This window comes from Eleutherodactylus coqui, chromosome 1, assembly GCF_035609145.1.
Source record: "Eleutherodactylus coqui strain aEleCoq1 chromosome 1, aEleCoq1.hap1, whole genome shotgun sequence".
NCBI classification, from domain to species: Eukaryota; Metazoa; Chordata; class Amphibia; order Anura; family Eleutherodactylidae; genus Eleutherodactylus; species Eleutherodactylus coqui.
The window spans coordinates 385,665,665-385,690,807 of record NC_089837.1 but is presented as its reverse complement, the minus strand read 5'-3'; the positions used below and the strand labels follow the sequence as shown (position 1 = coordinate 385,690,807).

General features: G+C 44.0%; 2 protein-coding genes across 6 annotated transcripts in view; both read right to left on the bottom strand.

The window, feature by feature from the left end:
- Positions 1-5,243, bottom strand: part of LOC136579225 (cohesin subunit SA-2-like) — a 94,937-nt gene extending 89,694 nt beyond the window's left edge. For 3 of the 4 annotated variants that reach the window (XM_066579644.1, XM_066579659.1, XM_066579660.1), the window contains exon 1: positions 5,063-5,223. The gene's annotated coding sequence lies outside the window, so the exon portion shown is untranslated. Of the gene's footprint in view, positions 1-5,062 lie in introns of all 4 variants that reach the window. The other variant, XM_066579653.1, reaches the window with a different exon arrangement.
- Positions 5,244-9,224: 3,981 nt separating this feature from the next.
- On the bottom strand, positions 9,225-18,338 carry LOC136612470 (uncharacterized). Of its 2 annotated transcripts, none has more exons than XM_066592845.1 (8): positions 18,171-18,338; positions 16,302-16,420; positions 15,939-15,999; positions 15,694-15,761; positions 12,563-12,665; positions 12,200-12,318; positions 10,146-10,291; positions 9,225-9,425 (listed from the first exon to the last, which is right to left on the bottom strand). In XM_066592845.1, exons 1-8 carry the CDS (start codon positions 18,232-18,234, stop codon positions 9,323-9,325), a joined length of 783 nt encoding a protein of 260 aa, XP_066448942.1. In that variant the 5' UTR covers positions 18,235-18,338; the 3' UTR covers positions 9,225-9,322. The 2 variants fall into 2 exon arrangements, with proteins under 2 accessions (XP_066448942.1, XP_066448951.1); XM_066592854.1 differs by having other exon boundaries at positions 9,377-9,425; positions 10,137-10,291.
- Positions 18,339-25,143: the final 6,805 nt, after the last annotated feature.

The following is a 25,143-nucleotide window of genomic DNA, read 5'->3' as shown; positions in this document are numbered from 1 at the left end:
GACTAATATGACAGTCCCAGTAACAAGATAAATTTGCAATAATTAGAGATGAACGAGCACGCTCGGATAAGTCAGTTACTCGAGCGAGCCTCGCTCTTCTCAAGTAACTGCATTCTTCTCCGAGCGTGCCGGGGAGGAGGGGGGGAACGGCAGGGGGGTAGCGGGGGAGAGAGTGAGAGAGATCTCCCCCCCCCCCCCCACTCGAGTAACTGGATTATCCGAGCGTGCTTGCTCATCTCTAGCAATAATAAAAAAATATTTTAAAGTTATAAACCCTTCCAAAGGTCCTGAATGATCTCATAGGGGGCCCAAAACGTAGGATAAATAAAATACATAAATAACTACAAACGTATTTGAAAGTAGCCACTAGCCCAAACTGTAGGCTCTAACCCCCCATGAACCCAAACTATATATCCCATATATAAAAACTACTCTAACGAGAAGTGGGACACGAACTGAAAACTTATTTTAGTGAGACTTTGTCTTATTAAAAATTAGAAAGTGTAAAAAGTAAACTTATTTCCACGTTTCATTACACTTTCCACTTATATCCAGGAAAAGAGGGAAAAAGGACCAGCACTCAAAATTTCCCAGATTTCTTCTTAATTGAAAAACGTAAAACATAAAAACAACATGTGAATAGCAATAGTCAGAGAGAAAGTCACTCTAGCTACGTGTTTTTAGACCTGTACGGACCATATGTATGACTCAAGTGACCCGAGCTACTATTAGACTAATTAGCAATGTTTCTGAATACACCACAACCACCTCCAGGAAGTAACTGAATAACAGCAAACAACATCATAGTGAGATCAATTAAGATGATTTGAGCAACTAAATGAGAAAAAATATTAGAGACTTTTCACACGGGACGGGATTAGTCCGTGCGGACATTTCTGTGTTGCAATGTTATCCCTATCGGGCTTGAATTCTGCATCTATGAAAATCCGTAATTCGTTACTTCAAAACCACAGGATTAAATTCCGCAGCAGAAAGCTTTCTGCTGCGGAATAAAGAACGTCTTAAGGAATTGTTGTTGTGGATTTCTAACATACAGGAGATTCAATTCCGCAATAAACCCTTTAAGGACCAGACACTTTTTAGGAAGATTACTAGAGATGAGCGAACATGCTTGTCCGAGCTTGATGCTCGTTCCAGTATTGGCATACTTGATGGTGCTTGTTATTCCAGCGCGCACCACGCCGTATTTGACCCCTCCCCGCATTACCACTTCCTGCTGTGACGTGCCAGCGTGCGCACGTCCACAGCAGTATGTAGCTGGCTGGAGAAGAGAGAGAGATAGGAGGAGAGAGAGAGGGAGAAGAGCAAAAAAAACTCGGCACCCGGCGGGTCCATTGCAAAAATGCTCAGAGTCTCCTATTGACTTCAATGGCGTTCGTTACTCGAATAGAGCTCTCGAATATTACGAAAAGCTCGACTCGAATAACGAGCACCTGAGCATTCTGGTGCTCGTTCATCTCTAGATATTACCCATGTGGTGGTTTTAATGCCCTATTTTTCTTTTCTTCAGCCACCAAAATTATTTTTGCTGTGTTTTTTTTCTGTGTTTTATGTATATATTTTTATTTTATTCTGTAATTTTGTTTTACTTATGTATGTAATTATTTATTTTACCATCTATGTCCCCCATGATGTCATATAAGACCTCTGGGGGACATTCACATGTTTGTTTGTTTTTTGACACTTTCCCGCTGTAGCTGGGGCATCCATAGAAGCGCCAGTTACATGGAAAACAACCCCCATAGTGACAATAGTTACTGGCAGAGCTGATCAGGGTCTACTAGGACCCTGTAGCTCGGCTGTAACAGGGAATCCCGTCAGCCAGCTCGCGTAGTGGAAGAACAATGTTCACTTTCACTTTTTAGTACATAGCGCTCATTGAGTGCTGTGTACTAGAGAAAGCCGAAGGCAGGAAGGGTTAAAAACCTTTCCTGCCTTCTCCCAATGGTTATCAGCTGTGATTAACAACTGACAACCCGACATGCTTCTGATTTATTGCAAAACAGGGGGTTTAAACCTCCGCCGTATTTGTACTATTGGGTGGGTTTAAAGCCCAGGACCAAGCGCCGGAAATTTACTGTGCTTGGTCCTTAATTGGTTAAAGTCTGTATAAAAAAACACAAGAAATTCTGCAGAAGCATTTTGCAGTTAAAACCGCAACAAAATCTGCAGTAACTGACAAAACCCGCATCTGCGCTGCATCCTGCAGACAATTCTGTCCGGTGTTAAAGGTTCCCTCTAGATTTTAAACCCACATGTACTGAAGAAAACAAAAAAATGCCTGGTCATGAATGGAGAAAAAAATGACCTGGCCTTTAACTGGTTTAGGCCCAACGTCCACGTGCAGATTCTAGTTATAACATCCGTGCGTCTTGCTGCCCATAGGGATGTATTAGCATCCGTAGGGCAGCTAAAAGCATGCAGATGTGATTTCTTCCTGGCGTGCAGGTCGCATGCAAGGGAAGAAATCGCAGCATGCTCCATTTTTCTGCGGATCTCCCGTACGGATGGCTCCCGCGGCTTCTGTTGAAGCCAATGGAAGCCTTTAGTACCTGCGGCACAGACACAGCTGTTTTTGTGCTGTGCCGCGGATACGTAAGACAGCAGGAGATTTAAAATAAAAAGGCAGTACTGCGCATGCACCGGGCGCGTCGGCTGGCGCTTCTGGAAGCATCCGCAGTGCTGAACTAAGAAGATCTGGCCAGCTCAGAGGAGATCCGTGCTGGACCCGGAGAGGTGAGAAATAGTTTTTTTCCTCTTCATGTCCTTGGGCACGCAGGGATACCACTGCGGGATTCAGCAGTGGTATACGTATGTGCAAGTGCTTAAACAGATGGGCACATGTGCTAATACGTACGCAGCTACGGAGTGAATTAGCGCACGGACCCGTGTGTCTTTTTGTTTTGTTTTTTTTGACCAAGCGCACAGGGCACATCCGCTAATACACTTGCCGCTACGGAGCATATTAGCGCATGAACTGAGGTTTTGAGTTTTTTTCCATGCTATTGAAACTCCGCGCTATAGTGCACGAGTTTGAAGAAAAAAAAACGTGAAGATAGGTCCTGCCCTAACTTTCTCGCATGTTGTATTAACTACGCAAGTCCTATTTTTTCTCGCACATAGTAATAACGTGCGGGAATCCCGGTAGTGCAAACGAAGTAATTGAAATCAATGGCTTTGTTTTATCCGCAGCCATGACTTTTAAGGCCGTATAACGGGACTACAACACGCTTATCTGTTTAAGCCCTGAGTGGTCGCCTACCTGAGACATCCCCTAGGGTAGCACAAATACGCTCGCTTCAGCACAACGTATTTGCGCAGTGAACGTAGTTTGATGAAGTAGATTTGCTCACATATCGGTGCATAGTACTGTACTTTTTGCGCACGCTGGGCCAGTCCACATGAGCGCGGCACACCCCTCCTGTGATTGAAATGGCCATATAGCCTAATGAGTCCAGATGTGCTCTGACTTGCACAGCGCATTGCGCTTTTATGCGTATATTGAGGGCTAAAACAGACGGACTGACTCGCTTGTCACTACGCAGCGTATTAGCGCATCAACCCGTGGTTTTTTGACTATTCATACTCTGCGAGCGAGTTTGAAAATTTAAAAAAAAAGTGCCCTATCTTTCTTGCAGGTAGAAAATATATGTGCAAGAAAGGTGGGGCAATCCTCTCTTTCCTCGTGCGAAATATCCCGGTAGTGGAAGCGAAACCATTGAAATAAATAATTTTGTTTTGTCTTGTTTTGCGGCCGCGATGTTTATAGCCAATAAGACAAAAATCACATCGGTCTGAGTGTGCATTTGCGCACCTCCCAAACTCTTCTATGGGGACCTCAGTGCACAATACACAGGAAAAGGCAGCAGGACCGATATTTTTCTGCGCACAAAACCTGATCATAAGAACGTATCCATCGTCATCAATGGGTTCCATTCTTTGTGCATCGCGCCTGTATATTATATGTGCGCAACTATAAACGTTTGAAAAGCCCTTAAACGCTGCTTGTAGATCATTCTACAAACAGTCAGCTAAGTCCCTGGGGCAGCAGGCGGTCAGCTAAGTCCCTGGGGCAGCAGGCAGTCAGCTAAGCCCCTGGGGCAGCAGGCGGTCAGCTAAGTCCCTGGGGCAGCAGGCGGTCGGCTAAGCCCCTGGGGCAGCAGGCGGTCAGCTAAGCCCCTGGGGCAGCAGGCGGTCAGCTAAGTCCCTGGGGCAGCAGGCGGTCAGCTAAGTCCCCGGGGCAGCAGGCGGTCGGCTAAGCCCCTGGGGCAGCAGGCGGTCAGCTAAGCCCCTGGGGCAGCAGGCGGTCAGCTAAGTCCCTGGGGCAGCAGGCGGTCAGCTAAGTCCCTGGGGCAGCAGGCGGTCAGCTAAGTCCCCGGGGCAGCGGGCGGCCAGTTAAGTCCCCGGGGCAGCGGGCGGTCAGCTAAGTCCCCGGGGCAGCAGGCGGTCAGCTAAGTCCCCGGGGCAGCGGGCGGCCAGTTAAGTCCCCGGGGCAGCGGGCGGTCAGCTAAGTCCCCGGGGCAGCGGGCAGTCAGCTAAGTCCCTGAGGCAGCAGCCGGTCAGCTAAGTCCCCAGGGCAGCGGGCGGCCAGCTAAGTCCCCGGGGCAGCGGGCGGCCAGCTAAGTCCCCGGGGCAGCGGGCGGTCAGCTAAGTCCCCGGGGCAGCGGGCGATCTGCTAATTCCCTGGGGCAGCGGGCGGTCTGCTAATTCCCTGGGGCAGCGGGCGGTCAGCTAAGTCCCTGGGGCAGCAGGCGGTCAGCTAAGTCCCTGGGGCAGCAGGCGGTCAGCTAAGTCCCTGGGGCAGCAGGCGGTCAGCTAAGTCCCTGGGGCAGCAGACGATTGTATTTACAGTCTGTGCATGCAGTCAGGAATCACAATACAGAAACACTGTGTACATCCTGCCGCATCTATACTGTGCGAGACCCGGATGTCTGCAGCATCCGGGACTCCATGCACATAGCCAGGACCGAGGCGGCAGGATATACAGCTGCTAGCAGAAATAAATATGGCGACCGGTGCCGCTTATAGCTTCTATACGTACGCAGGGAGTGCAATCCCGGCTGGTCACGTGTCCTCTCCACAGATGCGCGTGTCTCCCCGGAGCGGTGTTTACTAACACGTCGGGCTCCTCCTCCCGCAGTACCTGTCCTGAGGGGTGACGGGCAGTGGCGGCCACACCTTCCTCTGTCCCCGCAGCCTCCCAGTGTGAGGACTTGTGATTGTACCGCCCCTCATTCTTCCTGCTTCCTCCTTCATGCAGGACCAGCCAGCTGTGATGTCTGCCTGACGGCTGGGGCTGCTGCAGCCTAGAGGCACAGCACATTACACCGCGGCCTGAGACTTCATGCATCCCCATTGCAGATTACTAGTTGCATTCTCCTTTTATGCCAGTGTTCATACAAATAGTAATCGCACTGTGGTGCCCCACAATAGTACCGCTCACAGATGCCAGTCATACTGCTCCATCTACCGCTGGCACTACCCCCACAGTGCCAGTAACTTCCCCATCACGTTGTCACTATCCCTACTAGAGCCTATTCACACGCGCAGGAATCTCGCCCAAGTTCTGTACGATGCAAAATGCACAAATATGAGTCTGTTTTTTGGTGGCAGTGATGCAAGGAAACAAGGATGGCAGCGTGTTCTATGTGCGGGTGTTCCCACAGAGGGACTCACCCATTGTTTCCTATGGGCTCTTGAAAAAAATATCACATTTGATATGATTTTTCCCATTGAGGTCAATGTGATCTTTTCACACAAGTGAAATATGTGCACAAAAATCACAGTTTCACAGAAACGATGCGTTTTTCAAGCAAAAACGCATCATCTTGCAGTGAAAATTTTGTTGCCAAGTGCACAATCAGCCCAATATTGCGCTCGCCTGTTGGAATGTAGCCTTAGTAAGACTGTCTCATGTCAGTGTACACATCACACTGCCCGTAAAAGTACCAGTCAAACCGTCGCCCTCCCGTTACTGACACGTGCCTGTAGAGATGTCCCCAGAATTATCAGTTGCATTGCATTGCCAGCCAAACTTCCTCCATTACCGCCAGTCAGACTGTCCTCCCAGGGACCAGATACACTTTCCCGTAAAGCTACAACCACACTGCTTATGCTTATCCGAACTAGTGCCAGTCACACTGTCTTTCCAAATGCCAACCGCACTGCCCCCCATGTCACTGCCCAACGTATTGCAGCATCAGTCACATTTTTCTATAGTACTGCCCAACACATTGCCCTTACAAGTGTCAGTCACACTGTTCCCTTAAATGCCTAATTCAACAATACTCAAAATCTGTGTCACATTGTCCCCCACAACTACCGGTCACATCAAACTACTAACGGCCACTTGTCTGTATGTATGTGTGTGAGTACTTCTTTAGCTCCACCCTGGGTAACGTCATCGCTCCGCTCCCTGGTGACGCCATCGAAGGTCCTACAACATATATAAAACACAGTCTGGCCGACAGAAGAACAACACAGTTAGAAGGGGAGGATTAAAATAACACACTGAGAATACAACTACTATTAGAGATGAGTGAGCACGCTCAGATAAGTCAGTTACTCGAGCGAGCGTCGCTCTTCTCAAGTAACTGCATTCTTGTCCAAGCGTGCTCGGGGGGCGATGGGGGATAGCAGGGGTTAGCGGGGAAGAGATTGACAGAGATCTCTCTCACTCTCACCCCCGCCGTCCCCCCTGATCACGCTCGGACAAGAATTCAGTTACTCGAGAAGAGCGAGGCTTGCTCGAGTAACTGACTTATCTGAGCATGCTCGCTCATCTCTAGTTATTATCTCAGAAGACACAACTCAGCAGTCCTAACAAAACACACTGACCTACCACCACCACAGAGATCCGGTGGGCTGAAGGACCTGTGGTGATGTCACTGCTGTGGGAGGAGCCAAGCTGTGTGTGTGATGTGTAGTAGAGCTGTGTGTGTGTATGTACTATGTAGCAGAGCTGTGTGGGGCATTGCGCCACCAGAAACGCTAGTACTATAATTTCCTACACAACTCAGCAGACCTGACAGAACACATTGACCTATCACCACCACAGAGATCCAGTGGGCTGAAGGACCTGTGATGATGTTACTGCTGTGGGAGGATCCAAGCTCTGTTTGTCTTTTGTGGTAGTCAAGCTACTGTGAGTGTGATGTGCCACCAGAAACACTGCTACTATAATGTCCTAATAATTACTAGTTGTTCCATACCAGTGCCAATTCCTTGCGAATGCTTACCACACTGTCCCCTCAAGTACCATTCACACAACTCTATAGCAGTGCCAGTCACAGTGACCCCTCAGGTGCCAGTCATTCTTTCTCTACTGGTGATTGGCAGACTGTACATACAAGTACGATCATCCATCCTTGTGCAAAGTCCATTCATTGGTAGCACAGCCCCCTGTTCACTCGGGAAGATGTGCTGCCAACAAGTGGGCATTGTTACGCTGGCATAAAGGATCAAAACAGCTAACAAGCATTAGCTTGCTGGTCAGCTGATTGCCAGCATATTCAGACAGGCTGATGATCGGGTAGGAGAACATTCATGCCCAATTATTAGCTTGTGTAAAAGAACCTTAAAGGGGTTGTCCCGCGAAACAAAGTTGGGGTATACACTTCTGTATGGCCATATTAATGCACTTTGTAATGTACATTGTGCATTAATTATGAGCCATACAGAAGTTATTCACTTACCTGTTCCGTTGCTGGCGTCCCCGTCGCCATGGTGCCGTCTAATCTTCAGCGTCTAATCGCCCGATTAGACGCGCTTGCGCAGTCCGGTCTTCTCCGTGTTGAATGGGGCTGCTCGTGCTGGAGAGCTGCTCCTCGTAGCTCCGCCCCGTCACGTGTGTCGATTCCAGCCAATCAGGAGGCTGGAATCGGCAATGGACTGCACAGAAGACCTGCGGTCCACCGAGGGTGAAGATCCCGGCGGCCATCTTCGCAAGGTAAGTAAGAAGTCACCGGAGCGCGGGGATTCAGGTAAGCACTATCCGTTTTTTTTTTTAAACCCCTGCATCGGGTTTGTCTCGCGCCGAACGGGGGGGCTATTGAAAAAAAAAAAAACGTTTCGGCGCAGGACAACCCCTTTAAAGCCGGTGGTACACAAATTATTTAAGCAAGCACTTAGGCGTTTATAATAAGGACGAGTGCCCCAATCTGGCCGCGGGTCTCCTGACCCAAATGTTCAGCATCATGATGCTCAGAGTTCGGGTCAGGAGACCCGTGATCTGGCTAGGATACTCATATGTCTTACAGAAGCATAAATGCGTCACCGGCCTAAGACTATCATCTGACGACTTTTGTACAACAACACAACTACCTCCTATTACTAGAATCCCAGGCTACGTGTGGAGCGATCTGCGATTTCTTTTTTTTTTTTTTTCGTTCTTTACTTGCGGCATTGTTGTCCAGAGTGATAATGTTCAGCAAGTAATTTTAAACATGGCTGTCTGAAAGCTCTACCATACCCTTCTTTCCCTGAATGGCAGATGGACATTTCAACTTGCTCCCATAGACATTAGATCAACAACCAATCCCGGTTGTGATAGAAGCCTCTGTTGCTGGTGTTGGCAGACATGATGGAAAGAATAGCGCTGCATGCAGCTCTATGCTTCCAGTTAAAATAACAGAAATCATGATAGAAGCTGTCAATGCTGTCATAACATACAACCAGTGGTTTCCAACAAATCCAACAGGGCGTTGTGGCTTCCATTAGAAATGGAAGCCATGACAATACTGTGAACTCAGTTTAACTCACGCTTTAAGACATTTTTAACTCTGGCTTTCATGTCTGCACTATGTACTCCTTGGCTGCCCCCAACACGAACTTAGGCCAGGCTAAAATGAGCGAATCTCACAGTGTGCAGGCTGCGAGTAATACATGCGTGGCATGCAGCCAGTACACAATGACATTGAGTACTGGCTGCATGCCGCTCATCACCATGTACTGTCTTGGCATGTATGCACAAATAATACACGCCAAGGTAGGATATGCTGCAATTTTTCTTGATTGAGTAATTTATGCATGTGGGATATTGGTACAGTGTATTATGCTATTACCATAGGCTCATGCGAGACAGCCCTTCTTTGCATTCATGTTTGACTAGCATGTGTAATGTGAGTATATCGTTAACCATTTAGTCGCAGTGTATCAATTTATTATGTTTTATTGTTACAATTAAGCACAGAACGTAAGCCATTGTTTCTGCAAAGCTGTTCATGTTGTACAATAATGTATATCTGCAGAATCCTGGGATGGTTCAGCATACACTTAACTGGCTTCAATAATTACTCAAAAATCAGTAGGACAAAGAGAATGCCAGAACAGGCATTATTTCACCAGTAAGCTCTTCAGGTAGTAAGGAGACTGTTGTAATAATTGTTTGCGTTAGACCCAGCAACCTGGAAAGAAAGAAGAAGAAGTTCATAAACTCAAACTGTAAAGTGACTCCAGTCAAAATGTATACATAAACGTTTTCAGTGCTTTGTATGGGCAGACAAAGGATTCAGGCATTGTGACATTTTCCCAGACGCTTATGGCCAGATGGGGCTCATGGCCTTAAAGTGCAGAAATGGGCACATGACCATTAGTGCCCAGTTGCCTGAGCACTCTCAATCAGATCCTAATATTCTTGTTAAATTGTTACGACACCGGATAGCTTTTGCTGGATTTTTGGTTACATTTTACAGAATTATAGTTACAATAATCCTATATTGTAAATGACCACAATAGGTATTGGAAATAAAACAGCCCTAAATAATGAGAGTAGAGGAACTGTTGTGGTGACTATTGGTACTGCAGATAGCATCCTGTTCACAGCAGGAAAAGCAGCCATGAGAATTTTGGTTTTCCCACACCTGCTTGCCTGATAGTCACTCTTCTACCCACACTGGTCCCATTATAAAAGTGAGTGATTAAGGAAATAAAGGTACATTAGATAACTACTATAATATACGAGTATTTCTGCTATATACCACTGAATCTTTCCTTATCCTTTAAATCCTTCTCCAGCCCTCACTACATTTGATACACTTGATAATAAAGGTTGTGACAAATGAATGCTGCTCAGAATTCCCTGTAATGTTAGCTTTTCAGTTTTCGAAATGACATACACAGGTTACCATGTAAGTAGATGTCCCGGTAAGAGAGGTTCCTGTCTTGATCCCTCACATGAAGTAAGTGCAAACTTCACAGACTTGAAGTTGGTTTCAATATCTCTCTTCAGAACATCTAAATATAGGCATCCATTAAAATAACTGAGAACTTTCTAAAAAAGAGAGAAATGGAAATAGTTCAAGAACATTTCCTCCTTGAAGAAAACATAATATCCAGTCCCTTTGGTAAGTGACATTTCTATTCAGCTGTTTATTACATGAAACTATGTGGCAAGCATTGGTGGCAAAATATGTATTTGTCACTCAACTTTTTTAGACTCCTTAATAGCTATTCTGCCTGGCCCTGCTCTGTATTGCAGTGTTATTTGCCTTTCAGAACTCTAGGAATGGTGAATATTCTATAAATACATAACATCCTTGGATGTGGTAGATGCAATCAGTGGTATCCCTTGGTTCATGAGGTATGTTCTCAAAGACTGTTCTGGGCATTTACATATAAGTAACGTGGGTAAGGGAAATTTAAAAAAATAAAGCGGGCATATCCTGACAACTATATAGTGCTGTGCAATTGGTATTATTGTATCTTGACGCCACCAGGAACTACTGGTGGAGTCAAGATTGACAGGGGGTGACGCCCCCGGTAGTTGATTGGCTCCTGAGATGCTTCAGCTGCAGGTTCTGGAAGGTCACTACAGAAGTACAGCAAAGGGATACAGCAGCCCCATTTGCAGCAAAGGTTTCCCGCCGGGTAATCTAGAAGGCGGAACCCCCGTAAGTTTGGGTTAAAAGCAGGGAATGAAATGCGCCGTGAAGCGCCTTTAACGCCACATTTCCCCCCCATCCCCATTTCACGGTCACATCACGGCCGGGTACAGGGACTCCAGAGAACCGGGGGGAGAGAGACTGAAAGCCGCCAGCCACACACTCCCATTTTACATAAAAATCGCGGCCTGCTTCAGGAAGACCACTGGCCGGAGGGAGGGCAGCACAGACACTGGCAGCCGCCGGACGCAGAGGAGGGATGACACCGGTACGGGCCAGACGCATGAGTGGATGAGTACAGAAGGGACGCAACAGTGCTAGGGGAGTACCACAAGTAAGGCGGCTCCCTGAAGTAGGGAGCCAACAGCGCAGGGACTGCGACAGGGAGGTGACTGACAGTGGTGCAGCACAGCGGCCGCTAGCACACTGCGGCTCACTGAGATGCCACGGTGCTTCAGCCCCTCATGCAGTGCTGTACCTTGTAGGACCTTAAAATCTTCCGCTAATCGGGAGTTAGGGGTGTGAGAGGGGCATTTCTCCTGTCAAACGCCTACCTTTTGGTGGCATCAAGATACAATAATACCTGTGCAACTATATATACTGTATATTATGCCATGGCATAAGAGGCAAAGTAGCAAATATTGTAGGGAGATTTATCAGTAGTGTCATATGAAGCATCAATGAACAAAATAGCAAAATTGTGCCAAAGTAATGAAGTAGGATGAGCACACATCATGACAAGTTTGTCACAGCTCACTAAGTATGTTAGACACTTAATGTATCACAGAACATTATGTCACAAATCTTCTCTTTTAGGATTTATTATCCCTAACTCCAAAAACAATTATGTTCAATAATAAGCACGTTAGCGACCCTTCCTTACAACTTCTCATGGCCAATGTAAATTCATACCAATGTTTTTCCAAACACTTGAAGTACGAGTAAATATGTCTAAAACACAGAAATCTGGTGCCTTTACACCACTTTTTGGCATAATTTATGTCTGAATTCTGGCACATTTTACTTGTAAGAAATGTTCTATGTGTCTGCATAGCTTGTGTAGTTTTAAAGGGCCCCTGTGACAAGTTCCCCCTCTATATTTCGTTTCTATGGTCAAAGACCTATTATTGCCATGCCTGGGCAGCTGATTTCCTGGGTGTCTCTGCAGAGAACTGGATTCCCAGTAGACAGTAATACACTTAAGACATAATGTTCTATATACAAAATGAATAAAACAGAATAGAGCAACATGTGACTGGTGTAAAATATTGTAATGCAAATTACAGGAAATAACTCACATAGAGCACTGATAACTGATGAGCTACATATTTATGGCTTCCTAAGTGCTTGACGTCATCTTCAAGTTGTTGGCTCAAAACCAAAAGTTGATTAAGTTTTCCTATATGAGCATAGTAGTCTGTAAAAGGATGCACAATAATAGTATGAGTATACCAGGAAGAAGATGTAAGAATGATAAAGGGTGGCCCTATTACATATTCTAGGGTTCAGACGCTTCAAGTTCTATATGAATGAAATCATCTGTGTTTACATATATTTTATGTAGTTAATCATGAACAGTCATTTTACAGTGGACGCACATAAACCTAAATGCAATGGCTATAATCTGGATTAAGTAGACATTTTGGCTTCTGAACTCTTACCGTCCATTGGAGGTCTCTCTAAAATATCAACAGGTCTTTCATGTATAATGTATATCTCAACCCTTGGGAAGAGCACAGATAACCCTGAAGTGTCAAGATAGTCCTGCAGAAGAAAAACATATAAAACTAGTCATTCTATGGAATTAGAAATATACTGAATACTAGACTGAAATATTTAATACAGACAATATCTTTAATTAGTGTTTATGATGACTGTACATATTATAGAGCTGAACTGCTTACATGAAATAACTAGTTTCCACGTTTAAGAGATTTGTAAACTTTTCCCAACCTATAATGTTGATTTATGTCATGAAAACTTTGCAGTTTCTCATGAATAGACATAATAGCGATCATAGTGATGGCAAAGACATAGCAACTGTGGGTACTGGTGTATCTTGACGCCACCAGGAAGTCCTGATGCAGACAAGATTGACAGGGGGTGACGCCCCCTGTACCTGACTGGCTGCACAGAAGGCTGGGCTGCAGGTCCTGGCAGCCCACTAAACATGCATAACGTGGCCCCTGCTGCAGGTGCGCGCCCCTGCTTCCCTGCCGGCGGTACACAAGGCAGAAATCCCAGACTGCTGAAGTGCTGAGCGGCGGAGCAGCGCTGGAGACACAGTCCGCAGCAGATGGGGGACAGTGTCCTGAAGCCTCTTTCCCGGCCGAGGGACAAAAGGTTGCCGCGGGTTGTGGCCGCAAGCAGAAAGCCCACAGCGCTGGGGAAGACACAGTGACAGCAATGCCAGCATCAGGACAACAGTGAGGCTCCAGCGGCGTAGGACTGTCAGACACAGCTGTGTAACCGCGGTGGAGCAGAGCGCCGGGTAACATTCCGGGAGCGTGCCTCTCTGAAACATGCAGCCAACAGCGCCGGTACTCTTATACATAGCCGGGTTACAGGGGTACAGCGCTGACTAAGACACAGGGACCACTCATCACCCACTGCTCATCATCCACTGCAGCACCTTCCAGGACCCAGCGCCATTCTGCCAATCGGGAGCTAGGGCTGGGACAAGGGCGTTCCCCCATGGAAGCCCTGTCAAAGCCCTAGCTTCCAGTGGTGTCAAGATACACCAGCACCGCAGCTTTGCTTGTGTCATAGCTTTCAGGTGCCAGCTGAATTATAGAGGTGTCATCCAGCTCTAACAGCTGAAATCAGAGATGACTCTAATCCCAGTCATTTAACACCTTAAAGCGACCCTCCAGGTCTGGAGAAACAAAGATGGCCACACCAGCTTCTCTGACTGTCTGATGCACATTGTGCATTAGTATGCATCATTAGCCTAAAGAAGGAAAATGACCCCAGCGCTCACTGGGGAAAAAAGTATATTCCACTGAATATTAAAAAGTATTCCGGGTTTATTTGCAACGCGTTTCGGCCATTAAGTTGGCCCTTTTCAAGCATCTTTCAATAAACCCGGAATACTTTTTAATATTCAGTGGAATATACTTTTTTCCCCAGTGAGCGCTGGGGTCATTTTTCTTCTTTTTTACTTGTATCAAACCCTTATTGGGTCCCCTATGGGGTAACCCAGAGATTCCAGTGGCTCTCCAAACTTTGGAATTTGGAGGAATTATCTCTTTATATCAAGGCGACCTTGGACTTGGAGGTGCTGGTGGGACCCATTATCGGTTGGGCCTCACTCAGTACCGGGTAAGTCATTTTCATTTAATTATTGTATACCTCATACCATCGCAGGAGCGCTGTTTGACCTCCGTACGCTTTATTTCCATCATTAGCCTAAGACACTACAGCTGTTTTAATTAACCAGTGCTACCCACATAAGCAGTGCTGACCAAGTCGGATCAGCTTGTAGTGTTTTAGACTACCAATGCATACTATGCACAGCATGCATCAAGTAGTCAGAGAAGTGGAGTTGCTATCTTCGTTTTTCCAGGCCTGAAGGGTCGCTTTGAATGCCATGGTCTATGCTGAGTATGGCATTTGAGTGTTTAGATAGAAGGGGTGCTCACCGTGTTAGGGAGGCAGGGCTGACAGGCATAATACACTGCAATGTAGGGGTGTAACTATAATGGGTGCAGAAGATATGGCCTATGGATCCTTAGGGGACTCTTAAGGTCTCTCTTCTCCAAATAAGGAGACCATTACCATTAATAAAGCATTATAGTTGGGGCCCTGTTACAGTTTTCGCCTTGGGACCCAACAGCTTCAAGATACACATTTTAATGCAGTGTATTATATAAGTGATGAGGCTCATACATTGTAGGATCCCCCAGTGGAACTAAAAAATGTAAAAAAAAAAAGTGAAATGCAATATTTACAACAATTAAAAAGAAAGAAACCTTTTTTCCAATATAAATGTTTTATGACATTTAATATATGTAAAGAAAAAATACTCCTAATTGGTATTGCCACGTCCGTAAAGACCAGCACCATAAAATTATTTAATCTGCATGGCAAACGCTATAAAAAACAATGCTTGAATTGCTGGGTTTTTTTTGTTAATCCCGCCTCCCGAAAAATAGAACAGTAAAGGATAAAAACTTGCCTATACTGATTGCTAGTTCAAGTAGGGACTAAAAACAAAAGTAAAACTAAAGTTAACCAAGTTTTCTATAACTATTAATAAATGTTAAAAAATGTCCCAACTGTTGCATCAAAAGATAAAAAACTAAATAAAACATTGGTATCACCACATCTGTAAAAATCAGGATTATTACATTATTATATTAACCCTGCACAGTGAACACTGTAAAAATAAATATGCAATGCTAGAACTGCGGGGGGGGGGTTTGGTCTCAAAGAAAAAATTGAACTAAAAGCAATGAAAAAGTCACATTTACCCCAGGAAGAGGACAGACATGTAGGATTGTATTATACTGCAGATAGATGCTATTAGACAGCCAATCGGTACACGGAATGGTGTAATACAGCTCCCCTTGATTGGTACAACTTTTTCCCACTTGAATCGAAGAGTTGTACCAATGAAATATGAATGCTGATTGGCTGGATTGTCCCATAAACTGAATGCTACAGTATGAACCCCACTAGCAGCATTGTGTTGAATGTGTTTTCAGGTTACAGTGGTCAAGGAAAGACCAGAGTATTCTGAAAATATTGTAACCTGAGGAATTGCTGTATATGGTATTGCTGTGGTATCCACCTCTAGGCATGGTGCTGGCTCTGGTAAGTGGCTTAAACACTCCTTCATTCGCTCAACAAGTTCTTCACCTGGATTGGAAGAAAAATGCATTAATCTAGATTTATTATACATTTTCCCTACCTATGTTTTTATGCTATCATACCAATATATATGCAGTAAATAGCACATTTTTTACATTACTGCAAATTACTGCTCAGAAAACTATTTAGACAATTAAATCATTTTTTTCTTATTACATATCTCACCTAACATGTGAAATATGTCAGATTCTCCCAGAATTATATCATCCACAACTTGTTCCTGTAACTGTTGAAAAATATGGATAGTTTCATTTAGAATATTACAGGCAGCAAATTTTGATATACCCACACATATTAAGGATTAGAACAGTGGGTCTGTACACAGCAGCTCCACTCACATTTAAGGCCAGGGCCACTTGCAGGAAATAAATAGAAATTTTAACACTTTTTGCTTTTCATTTAAAGCAAATACAAAACTAATGATCTACTAGAAACGGTTCAAAATAAACTAAAAAATGCTATTTGCCAATTTATCTCACATTTTGAAATATTTTAATAATCGTTAGTGTTAAGTCCAACTGTACTCACATGCTGGACCTCTCCTCTGATCAGTATATCAAGCTGTGTACACAGGGAAAACATTTCTAACGCCACCTGTTTACAGGTCATTTGGATTGGCTGTAAAGGTTTCTTCACATTGACAATGACTAAAACGAAAAAACAATGTTAAGGCAATGTCATTTAAACCTAGGGCACACATCTGCCATGGAGAAAATCACAGGCTGGGTTCTTCTGGGTAACATATATTAAAGGAATGGGAATGCTACGGCCGCGGCGGGCAGCTTCCCCTATCTTCTTCTCCTGACGGTTGCAACCATCAGCACCTGTGTCCTGTACATCAGACACTGTACCATCTGTCCTCCTACTGCTTCTGTTAGTGCTGCCCATAGGGCACATCGATGTGCCCAGCCTCAGCTTTTCCATCCTCAGCCAATCCATATAGCCCTCTGATTTTAAGGCACGCTCCCCAACTGGAGGGTGCCTGAGCAAAAGGCTCCATAAGGTACTGAAACAATGCATGATTGATTCTTGGTTTTGACCTCCACCTGTTTATTATTTAAAATTGTTCTTCTATTTGTCTCTGATGAAATTGTATGCGCTTTTCTTCTGTTACATCCTGGCCTGTAGATCAGCTGTTTGGACTGTAATGTCATCATAACTTATTTAATGTGTAACTTTTTTCATTCAGTAAATATCTTTTAAACTAATACTAGTAATATGTGCAGCATGCCAAGCCTGCTGTGTAAAGATCTACGCTAGAATTTAGCTCAAATGGTCACGACACACATCTTCTTTCTTTAATTCAGCAGGAAAGTTGTATCTATTTTCAGAATTAATTCCATTAGGGGAACACATGTTTGAAAAAAATGTGACAACTAGTTTAAGTAATAGCAGACTAGAAATTTAAAAGCACTTTACAAAAGTTAAACACTAAATCACAATATGTCAAAAATAAGTCTAGGGTTACGTATTCAAAGGACAAAATACATGGCAGTGTAGTCAGGAGGCTCCCAGCCTTTAATGTTTATTATAGGACTGCAATACAGACTTCCGTCACTAGGGGAGCCCAAGGCTCACAACAGAATTGGCTCCTATTACTTATAATGTTAAAGGATTGTCTGAGTTTTTCTTTTATCATATGTTTGTTACCCTCACTCCTCGTCCCAAAGTATGCTTTATTTTGTACTGTTTGCGATCTTTATTGCACAAGTATTTCGCGCATTATGTGTAATCGGCAACATGGGAGCCTATGGCAGATCAGTACAGCGTATGCCACATGCAGAACTCGCGTGCGAAATACACTGCAACAATACATTCATGTGAAGGAGCCCTAAGTAATAGTTTACAAGTGTGTTCATTGTCACATTCTCTGGAAAGAACCGTGAGTCAGAAAACGAAGTATACTGGTTAATCAATAGAGCTTTAACCTTGCATACAGAAATTAATTATTGTAAATCTGTGTGAAAACCTGTTTATAGTGTCCCGTTACTCATGTGCCATACATTCCCATCTCTGTATTATTTTAATGCTTTTACTGGACTTTTCCTCTTACTCGGCATTCTTTCCCCCAATACCTCGTGACCGACCCCTACACCAGGGTAACCCCCCCCCCCCCAGCCACGATATAAAGTCACCAAGATAAGATATTTGTCCACAGAATATGTTAACACAAGGAATGAACTTATTGACGGGAAGCATCTACTGTACGCCTTCTATATTACTGGAATGACTACTGTATATCTATATGACGTAACTTACTTTCATCTTTTTAGAATACTGTTCTGTGTATACAAATACAATAACATTGTACACTGCACTGTTCACAAAGAAGACACAATGGCATGACAAATCACAATGCAGAAAATAGAAAAACACTGAAAGCAGCAGATTGGCTACCTTTGCTACTTGAGTGGTAGAGGCAGGGCTGGCGCAGGGGCTGAGAGTGGCTCACAGCAGCCATCCTTAGACAAGACACAAAAGACAGTGACAGAAGCAAAATCCTTCCAAGATGGGCATGAAAGCGGTAGGGTTTGAGCAGCACATTACCAGCAATGCTCAGTGCATTTTGTGGCTGAGGATGTAGTAACAGCCGGATGATGCTGCTGAGCTGGATGCTGGTCAGCCAATGGCTGCTCATCTGCAGAAGACATGCTCTGTTCTCAAATGCGTTTCCCTTGGAACAAAGGCTTCTACATGAAGTAGCAACAGTCACACTTCAGCATATGATGCTCAGGTCCTTAATGCTATATCATTTTAGCAATAGAGCTTGCAGGTTGCTAAAGACCTGTCCCATTTCAGTTTTTTTTTCTATAGAAGTTGCAAGAACACTGCTTGTTAGTATTTATGTGCAGCTTTTCATAAAGGATTGTGACTATATCTTGTTCTCTATGCTAATGCATCAGTTTGATTAATGGGGCCAGTTCCTCCTCTGAACAGTCCCAGTAGGCTGTGAAGTCCCATAACATGTACTGGCCAGCACAGTATTTGGGCATGCACAGTGCTATATTCAAAATAAGCACAAAACTAAAGGTCCATTCACACAGATGTATGCGAGTTGCGCACATGATTCTCAGGCAGAACTTGCATTGGACAGCACACGGACACAGGTCCATGTGCTGTACAATACCTACAGGCAGTGGACATTGAATACGTGATTCAGGTCCCTGACATGGAGAAGAATAGGACATGCTGCAATATAAAAACAGAATGCCCAAGTGTATAGCCTAATCAGTTAAAATGGGTCTGCGTGCTATCCGTAAAATACATATACCGGGAAATGTACCCTTTCAAATGGGCCCTAATCGTTGGGGACTGAACCTTCCTAGAAGAATATAAAGACCAGCTGCTTTATACAGGGTGGGCCACAGAAACATAGCCTGCCTCTGACAATACTATGAGGGCTCCTGCACACTGGCGAGGGCGATCCACGGCCCGCTATCACCTTCGCAGTCCGTCTGAAAACCCCTGGATGCGAGGCGTTTTCACAAGCAAACCACCTCGCATCACTGCGGGGGTTCCCTTCATCACAGCCCGCCTCATTGAGAACATGTGGTAACCCCTGCATGCGACAGCATCGCATTCCTATGGCGCTAAAGGAATCCACTACTGCAGCTGTCACAACCTCGGCAGGGGATCACAATCTTCTCCCATTGATTTCAATGGGGCCAGCGCTGCTGCCATCGGCCCCATTGAAAACAATGGATGATATCGCAAAAAGAAAGGACATGCTGCGATTTTTTTTCACGCAGCATCGCAGGAGTATGTGGGAGATGATTGAGATTTCATGTCAGGCATTGTATAAAGATTATCAAGGGAAGAGACAAATGTTGCCCATATCCTTCATTATATGTAGGACTCTTGCAGTCATTGGGCTGTCGTTTTCTTCTTCCTTCTTCAGAGATTGGAAAATGTCAGCAGATACAGCAAGGTAGCAGTAAGTGAACCAATGAATCAGTGATATTGTGTATTCAAAAAAAAAAAAAAAAGGCGATATGTAACGAATAATTTGACCTGCAGTTGTACTATGGTAAGCCCCATTCACATTAGATGTGTTATCTAAACTATGAACAAGTTGGGTTACTCAAATGTGGGGAAAAAGAGGAATCTTTTAAGAACCATCTACCCAGAATACCATTGGAAAATGTAATGTGTTGTGAGGTATTTTCCTTATCCTGGATATCACCCAGCAGTAGGGAGGGATAATGTAGGAGACAGGGAAAGGCTGGAGGCATGAGCGTATTTTTTTGCAGAAATAAATCTCATGGCTAAGGTGACAGTTAAGGTTCCCTGTAGAAGTTAGGGAAAGCCCCACAGAATGTTATATAGGCGGGAAAAGACTATCCAGGAGAATGAAAATACCCACAACAAAGGAGGGAATTGTGGAAGATGACTGAGATGTTCGCCATTTTCAGAGACAGGCTACTTTTCCGTTGCTCACCCTGTACTACTTGTATTCTCCCTCAATGGAATTAGCACCTACTGTATGAACTACTTTGTCATGGACAGAAAATCTGATCTGGTACTGTTGCAGCAGGATTATAAGGACACTGTATAGCACTTAATTTTTAACAGTGAATAGATTGGTATTAAAATATAAAAACAGGCTTGAACAATCTTATTAAGGAGAATGTTACTGGGTGATAAATGACAAAATACCAAGAGTACTTTCGCTCCAGTTTTAAGCCTGTGCTTCACACTGTCATTAATAGTTCAAGAAGCAGCTTTGCGGTAGTGTAGTAGAATGATACACCCATTGACTTGAGTTGTTCTATTGATAACACTGTGGACTAATGCAACAGGATCCAATACCCACATCCAGTGCAATTGTACCCAAAAGATGTACATTTCTGTCCAGGTTAGAGGGGTATTCCAGCCTGAAACATTTATCACCTATCCATTCAATAGATCCTGTGCTCAGCTGCTTTTGTCAATGCAATAGACTTTAAATTGCAGCAGCAGGGTGCATGCTTTACTGCCACATCATTAAAGCTCTTCGTAAGAGCTCCTTCACACTGGCAATCGCAATATCATCGCGAGAAAATTGCAGCAAAAGCAAAGCTTTATTCAGATTTTAGAGCATCAGCAACGCTTTTTCCTTGTGAAAAATCGTGCATTGTTACAGACCACGATTTTCTCACTCGAAAGTCAATGTAAGGTTCTAATGCTAAAACTCATCGCACGAAAATCGCAAGTTAGTGCCTTGCAATGCAATAAAAAAAAAAGGCTCCACAGGGAAACATGGGCTTGGGGAAGAAGAGGGAAAAAAAATCAATAAAAATAAAAATAAAAAAAACGCAGAAAGATAACACATGCTACAATTTACAAATCTAGCAACATCGTTGGTTTCAGAATTCTGCTTTTTCCCTCACTCTCGTATCGCATGATTTCAACACCAGTGTGAATTCAGCCTAATTAGGTTCAAACGTTTGCTATAACATCATGTCTTGTGCCAGTCAGCTCCCTAACAGACCACCCATTTGCCATGTCACAGTTGCCAAATTTCCCCAAACAGGTTCTGTGTTGGACCTGTCAAAAAATGAACAAAACTGCCACAGATAAAGCGACAATGGACGTCCTGGGGTCCTTCTGCAGGAACTCACATATCACCTGGCGTCTCTCACAGGAGAACTTGGTGGGTCAAGTTACCATTGTGCAGGAACTGGCTATGCACAAATGGCACCAGTACAAGATCCAGCAGCATTGCAGCAGCATCGCAATGACGACAATCGCAATCAGTGTTGAAAATGTAGAATGTGTGTCACAGCTATTGCAACAGTACCCGCCTTTCACAGACTGTAACCTAACTGCTAACTATCTGTAATTGCTATGTCACAAGGTCTTCCTATTACTGCACAACAAAGATGGCACATTCCCGGTGTTCTTCCAGGAGGACGCTGCACTCCCACATTATGGATGTGATGTCCATGTGTTTTTGGATTAGCAGTTTCCAGGGATTGGCCCCCATGCTTGCCGGATCCTACTACCTTGGACTTTCACCTGTGTGGTGATGTCTAGTCCAGGGTTTACGCAGTGAAATTCCAGAGTATGGTGCTCATGTAATAGCGGATCCTGGACACCTGTGAAAGCATTTCTGCTAAGGCGTTTTCTTCAGCCTTTACAATTTGAAACAATGGGAAGCACACCGAGCAAATCCTAAAGTGGATAGTAGTGTTCCAAGTCACAGAAAAATGGTTAGTAACTTTGGCAAGCCCTACCTCAAAAATAAGCCCTAGCTGCATTAAGGGAAAAAAAATACAAATACAGTACATGTTTGTAGTCTTCACCCAACACTTCTTGGTCAGGGGGTTCAAAAATCCAGCCTCCAGGAAGCACTGGCCCTGATTGGCTGAGCTGCAGTGTTTGAGAACCAGTCAGAGACATCACTTTCTAGACCATCAAATGAAGACTACAGAAAAGTGCCGAGGGACTGCCAGAGGAGCAGTGCAGCAGAGCAGACAGCACCTGTTAGGCAATGTATTGATTTTTGTCAATGCAGCTAGGACTTATTTTAGGGACAAACAGTAGGACTTTCTACTGTAAAAGTTGCATCACAATGCACGAAAACCGTGATTTCGTGCAATGCAATACAAAAAGGCTACATAGGGAAACATGGACTACAAAACATTGCAAGTCACGGCAATATTCAACATGCCGCAATTTTTTTTCTCTCGCAATGCACCCGCCTACAAAACATCACTAATGTGAAGGGACCTATAGGAAAGCACTGGCTTCACATACATGCGTTTTGTAGCAATGTCACATCGTGAGAAAATCGCACAATTTTGTCACCCGTGTAAAAGAGGCCTAAAATTATACAACTCAGACAAAAACTGTACCAAATTTATAACAGTCATACATGCTGTGTGATAAATTTGGCGCATCTTGCTAGACACTTCATTATGATGCTTTTTGATTTGCTTACCTTACTCAAAACTTTTCTGCTAAGTTAATGGCACATCCCACTGACACCCTTAACAACACAGGACGTACAATTACATCCTGTTGGGCTCACGGGTCAACCCTGCTGCATATAATGCCGATGCCAGCTGTTTATTTCAAGCGACACCCGCCCACAACAACTCCAATAAGCCAAGCCACTTATCGGACCCTTTAAATGCAGTGGTCAATTTTGACAGTGGCATTTAAAAGCCCCAACCGATGTTCGGGAGTCCCGTACAGCCACCCCCCCCCCCCCCGCGGATTGCCTTGCAGTTGTCATGGTGGCTGGGGGCCTTCTGAACAGCCCCAGGGCTGCCATTGCAGAGTGCCTATCATGCCATGCATGTGGCAAAAATATTGAAAGATCAAGGATCGTTTTGCATAAAGTACTAATAAAGTACTAATAGCAATTAGTGCCTATCAGCTTCATTTGCATGCAAATGAGCTTCTAGGAGCTGTTGCAGAACTCAGCAGGAGGTCTGAGCTCTGTACTTAGCTCCATTGTTCAGCCATGGGCTGCTAAGAAAAAACAATGTAATCTCTAGCTCCCCTTGGAGAATTCAGCACCATGGACAGCAGACACAGCCTGCAATCCTGCTTATCAGCTGTTCCGCGGAACTGTGGTTTTCAAGCAGAACTGAAAACTGTCATTCGGCAGAAAACTGAAAGATGCGCACATTTAAACATAATGATTATCACTCGAAAGATGGCTTTTGAGTGATAATCATTGTCTAAATGGGCCTTAATGCTATGTCATTACAGCATACTGCAAGAGCGATCAAACCATCGCAATTTCTTGTCCCCTCTGGGGGCTAAAAAGTTTTACTAAATATAAAAAAAAAAAAAAAGTTTACAAAAAACCTTTTGTTACATTTATAATAAAATAATCTTAATAAAACAAAAAAAAGCATACTTGGTATCGCTGCTTCTGCAAAAGGCAGAGCTATAAAGATAATGCATTATCTACCGTGAACAAAGTACATAGTCAGAAAAAATAAAGGACCCCAGAATTGTGCTTTTTTGGTCACCCCAGGTCCAAGAAAAAAATGTAATAAAAAGATCAAAAAGTCGTATGCACTCCAAAATGGTACCAATAGAAACTACAGGACATCATGCAAAAAATGAGCCCTCGCACAACTATGTCGACAGAAAAAAAAAATGTTAATGACTGTCAGAAGATGGTGGCAGAAAATATTAAAAAAATAAATATCTGAAAAAAAAAAAAACAGCACTATATACATTTGGCATCCAAATGATTGTGCTAACCTATAGGATATAGTTATCAAGTCATTTTAGTTGCAATGGGTACACCGTAAAAACAAGATGCACGCAAAAATGGCAGAATTTCTCTTTTTTTTCCCTTTCACTCCGCTAAGAATTTTTAAAACGTTTTTCTGCACATTATATGGTACATTAAATAGTACAGTTGAAAAATACAACTTGTCCTGCAAAAAACAAGCCCTCATACATCTACATCGATGGATAAATAAAAAAATTATTTTTAAAATGGAGGAAAAAACAAAAATTGGAAAAAAATATAAAAACAAAAAAAGAGGGCAACGTCCTTAAGGGGTTAATAAATCATATGCAATTCATGGCTCCTTTTAGCAATGTCCCCTTTTCTAGACACTTTTCAAAAGTGACTGGTTGACGTAAAGTGTCAAATTTTGGCACATGGCATACGCACCAGATTGTGCAGTTTTCATTAACGAGTCATTCATCGTTATCCTTTAGCAAGTTGAAAAGAGAACGATGAGCCTTATCAGTGCCGCGAGCGGAGTTCTCAGCAGGATACCGCTGATACTATCGTTTCAGCTGGTATCCCGCTCGGAGAACACAGCTGAAGTATGAAAATCACAACACTCCAGCCGTGAGCACAGCAGGAGTATGCAGAAGACAGGGCCCCAGATGTGTTCTGCATACCCCGCACGGAGCACACAGCTCTCTACCAGCTGAGTGCTCCATGAACACAGTTGAAGTATGAAGAACACAGCGCTCCAGCTGTGTTCTGCATCCCCTGCACGGAGCGTACAGCTGTATACCAGCAGGAGTATAGACAGCAGGAGTATACAGAAGACAAGCAGACCCACTTGTCTCCTGTATACCCCACTTGGAGCGCAAAGTGATTGCTCAAAATTGTCAATCAAACTGCCGTTTAAGCAAATTTTGAGCAGTCACCTTGCCCTGTAGATGCACACAACAATTATTGCTCAAAAGATGGTCTTCGAGCGAATTTTGAGCGATAATCATTGTGTCTAAATGGGGCATTACAATGCTGAGGTCTTCGGTTCAAATCGCAGCAGTCTGCACTTTTCATTCCAGTTTCACCAACTGCGTACATGTGGATTTATTTTATTTATTTTTTTTATACTGGATCAAAACACAGAACAGAAAGGAGACAAAAAAGTAAAAAATACAGAAACAGATTAAA

What these genes read in the sequence shown, in the direction of transcription:
- LOC136612470 (XM_066592845.1), bottom strand. Translation starts at nt 18,234, where the DNA reads ATGGCTGCTGTGAGCCACTCTCAGCCCCTGCGCCAGCCCTGCCTCTAC. An exon ending in CTACCACTCAAGTAGCAAAG is followed by an intron (nt 16,421 to 18,170) that starts GTAGCCAATCTG and finishes TTTTCGTTTTAG; the next exon opens with TCATTGTCAATGTGAAGAAA. An exon ending in AGAGAGACCTCCAATGGACG is followed by an intron (nt 12,319 to 12,562) that starts GTAAGAGTTCAG and finishes ATCCTTTTACAG; the next exon opens with ACTACTATGCTCATATAGGA.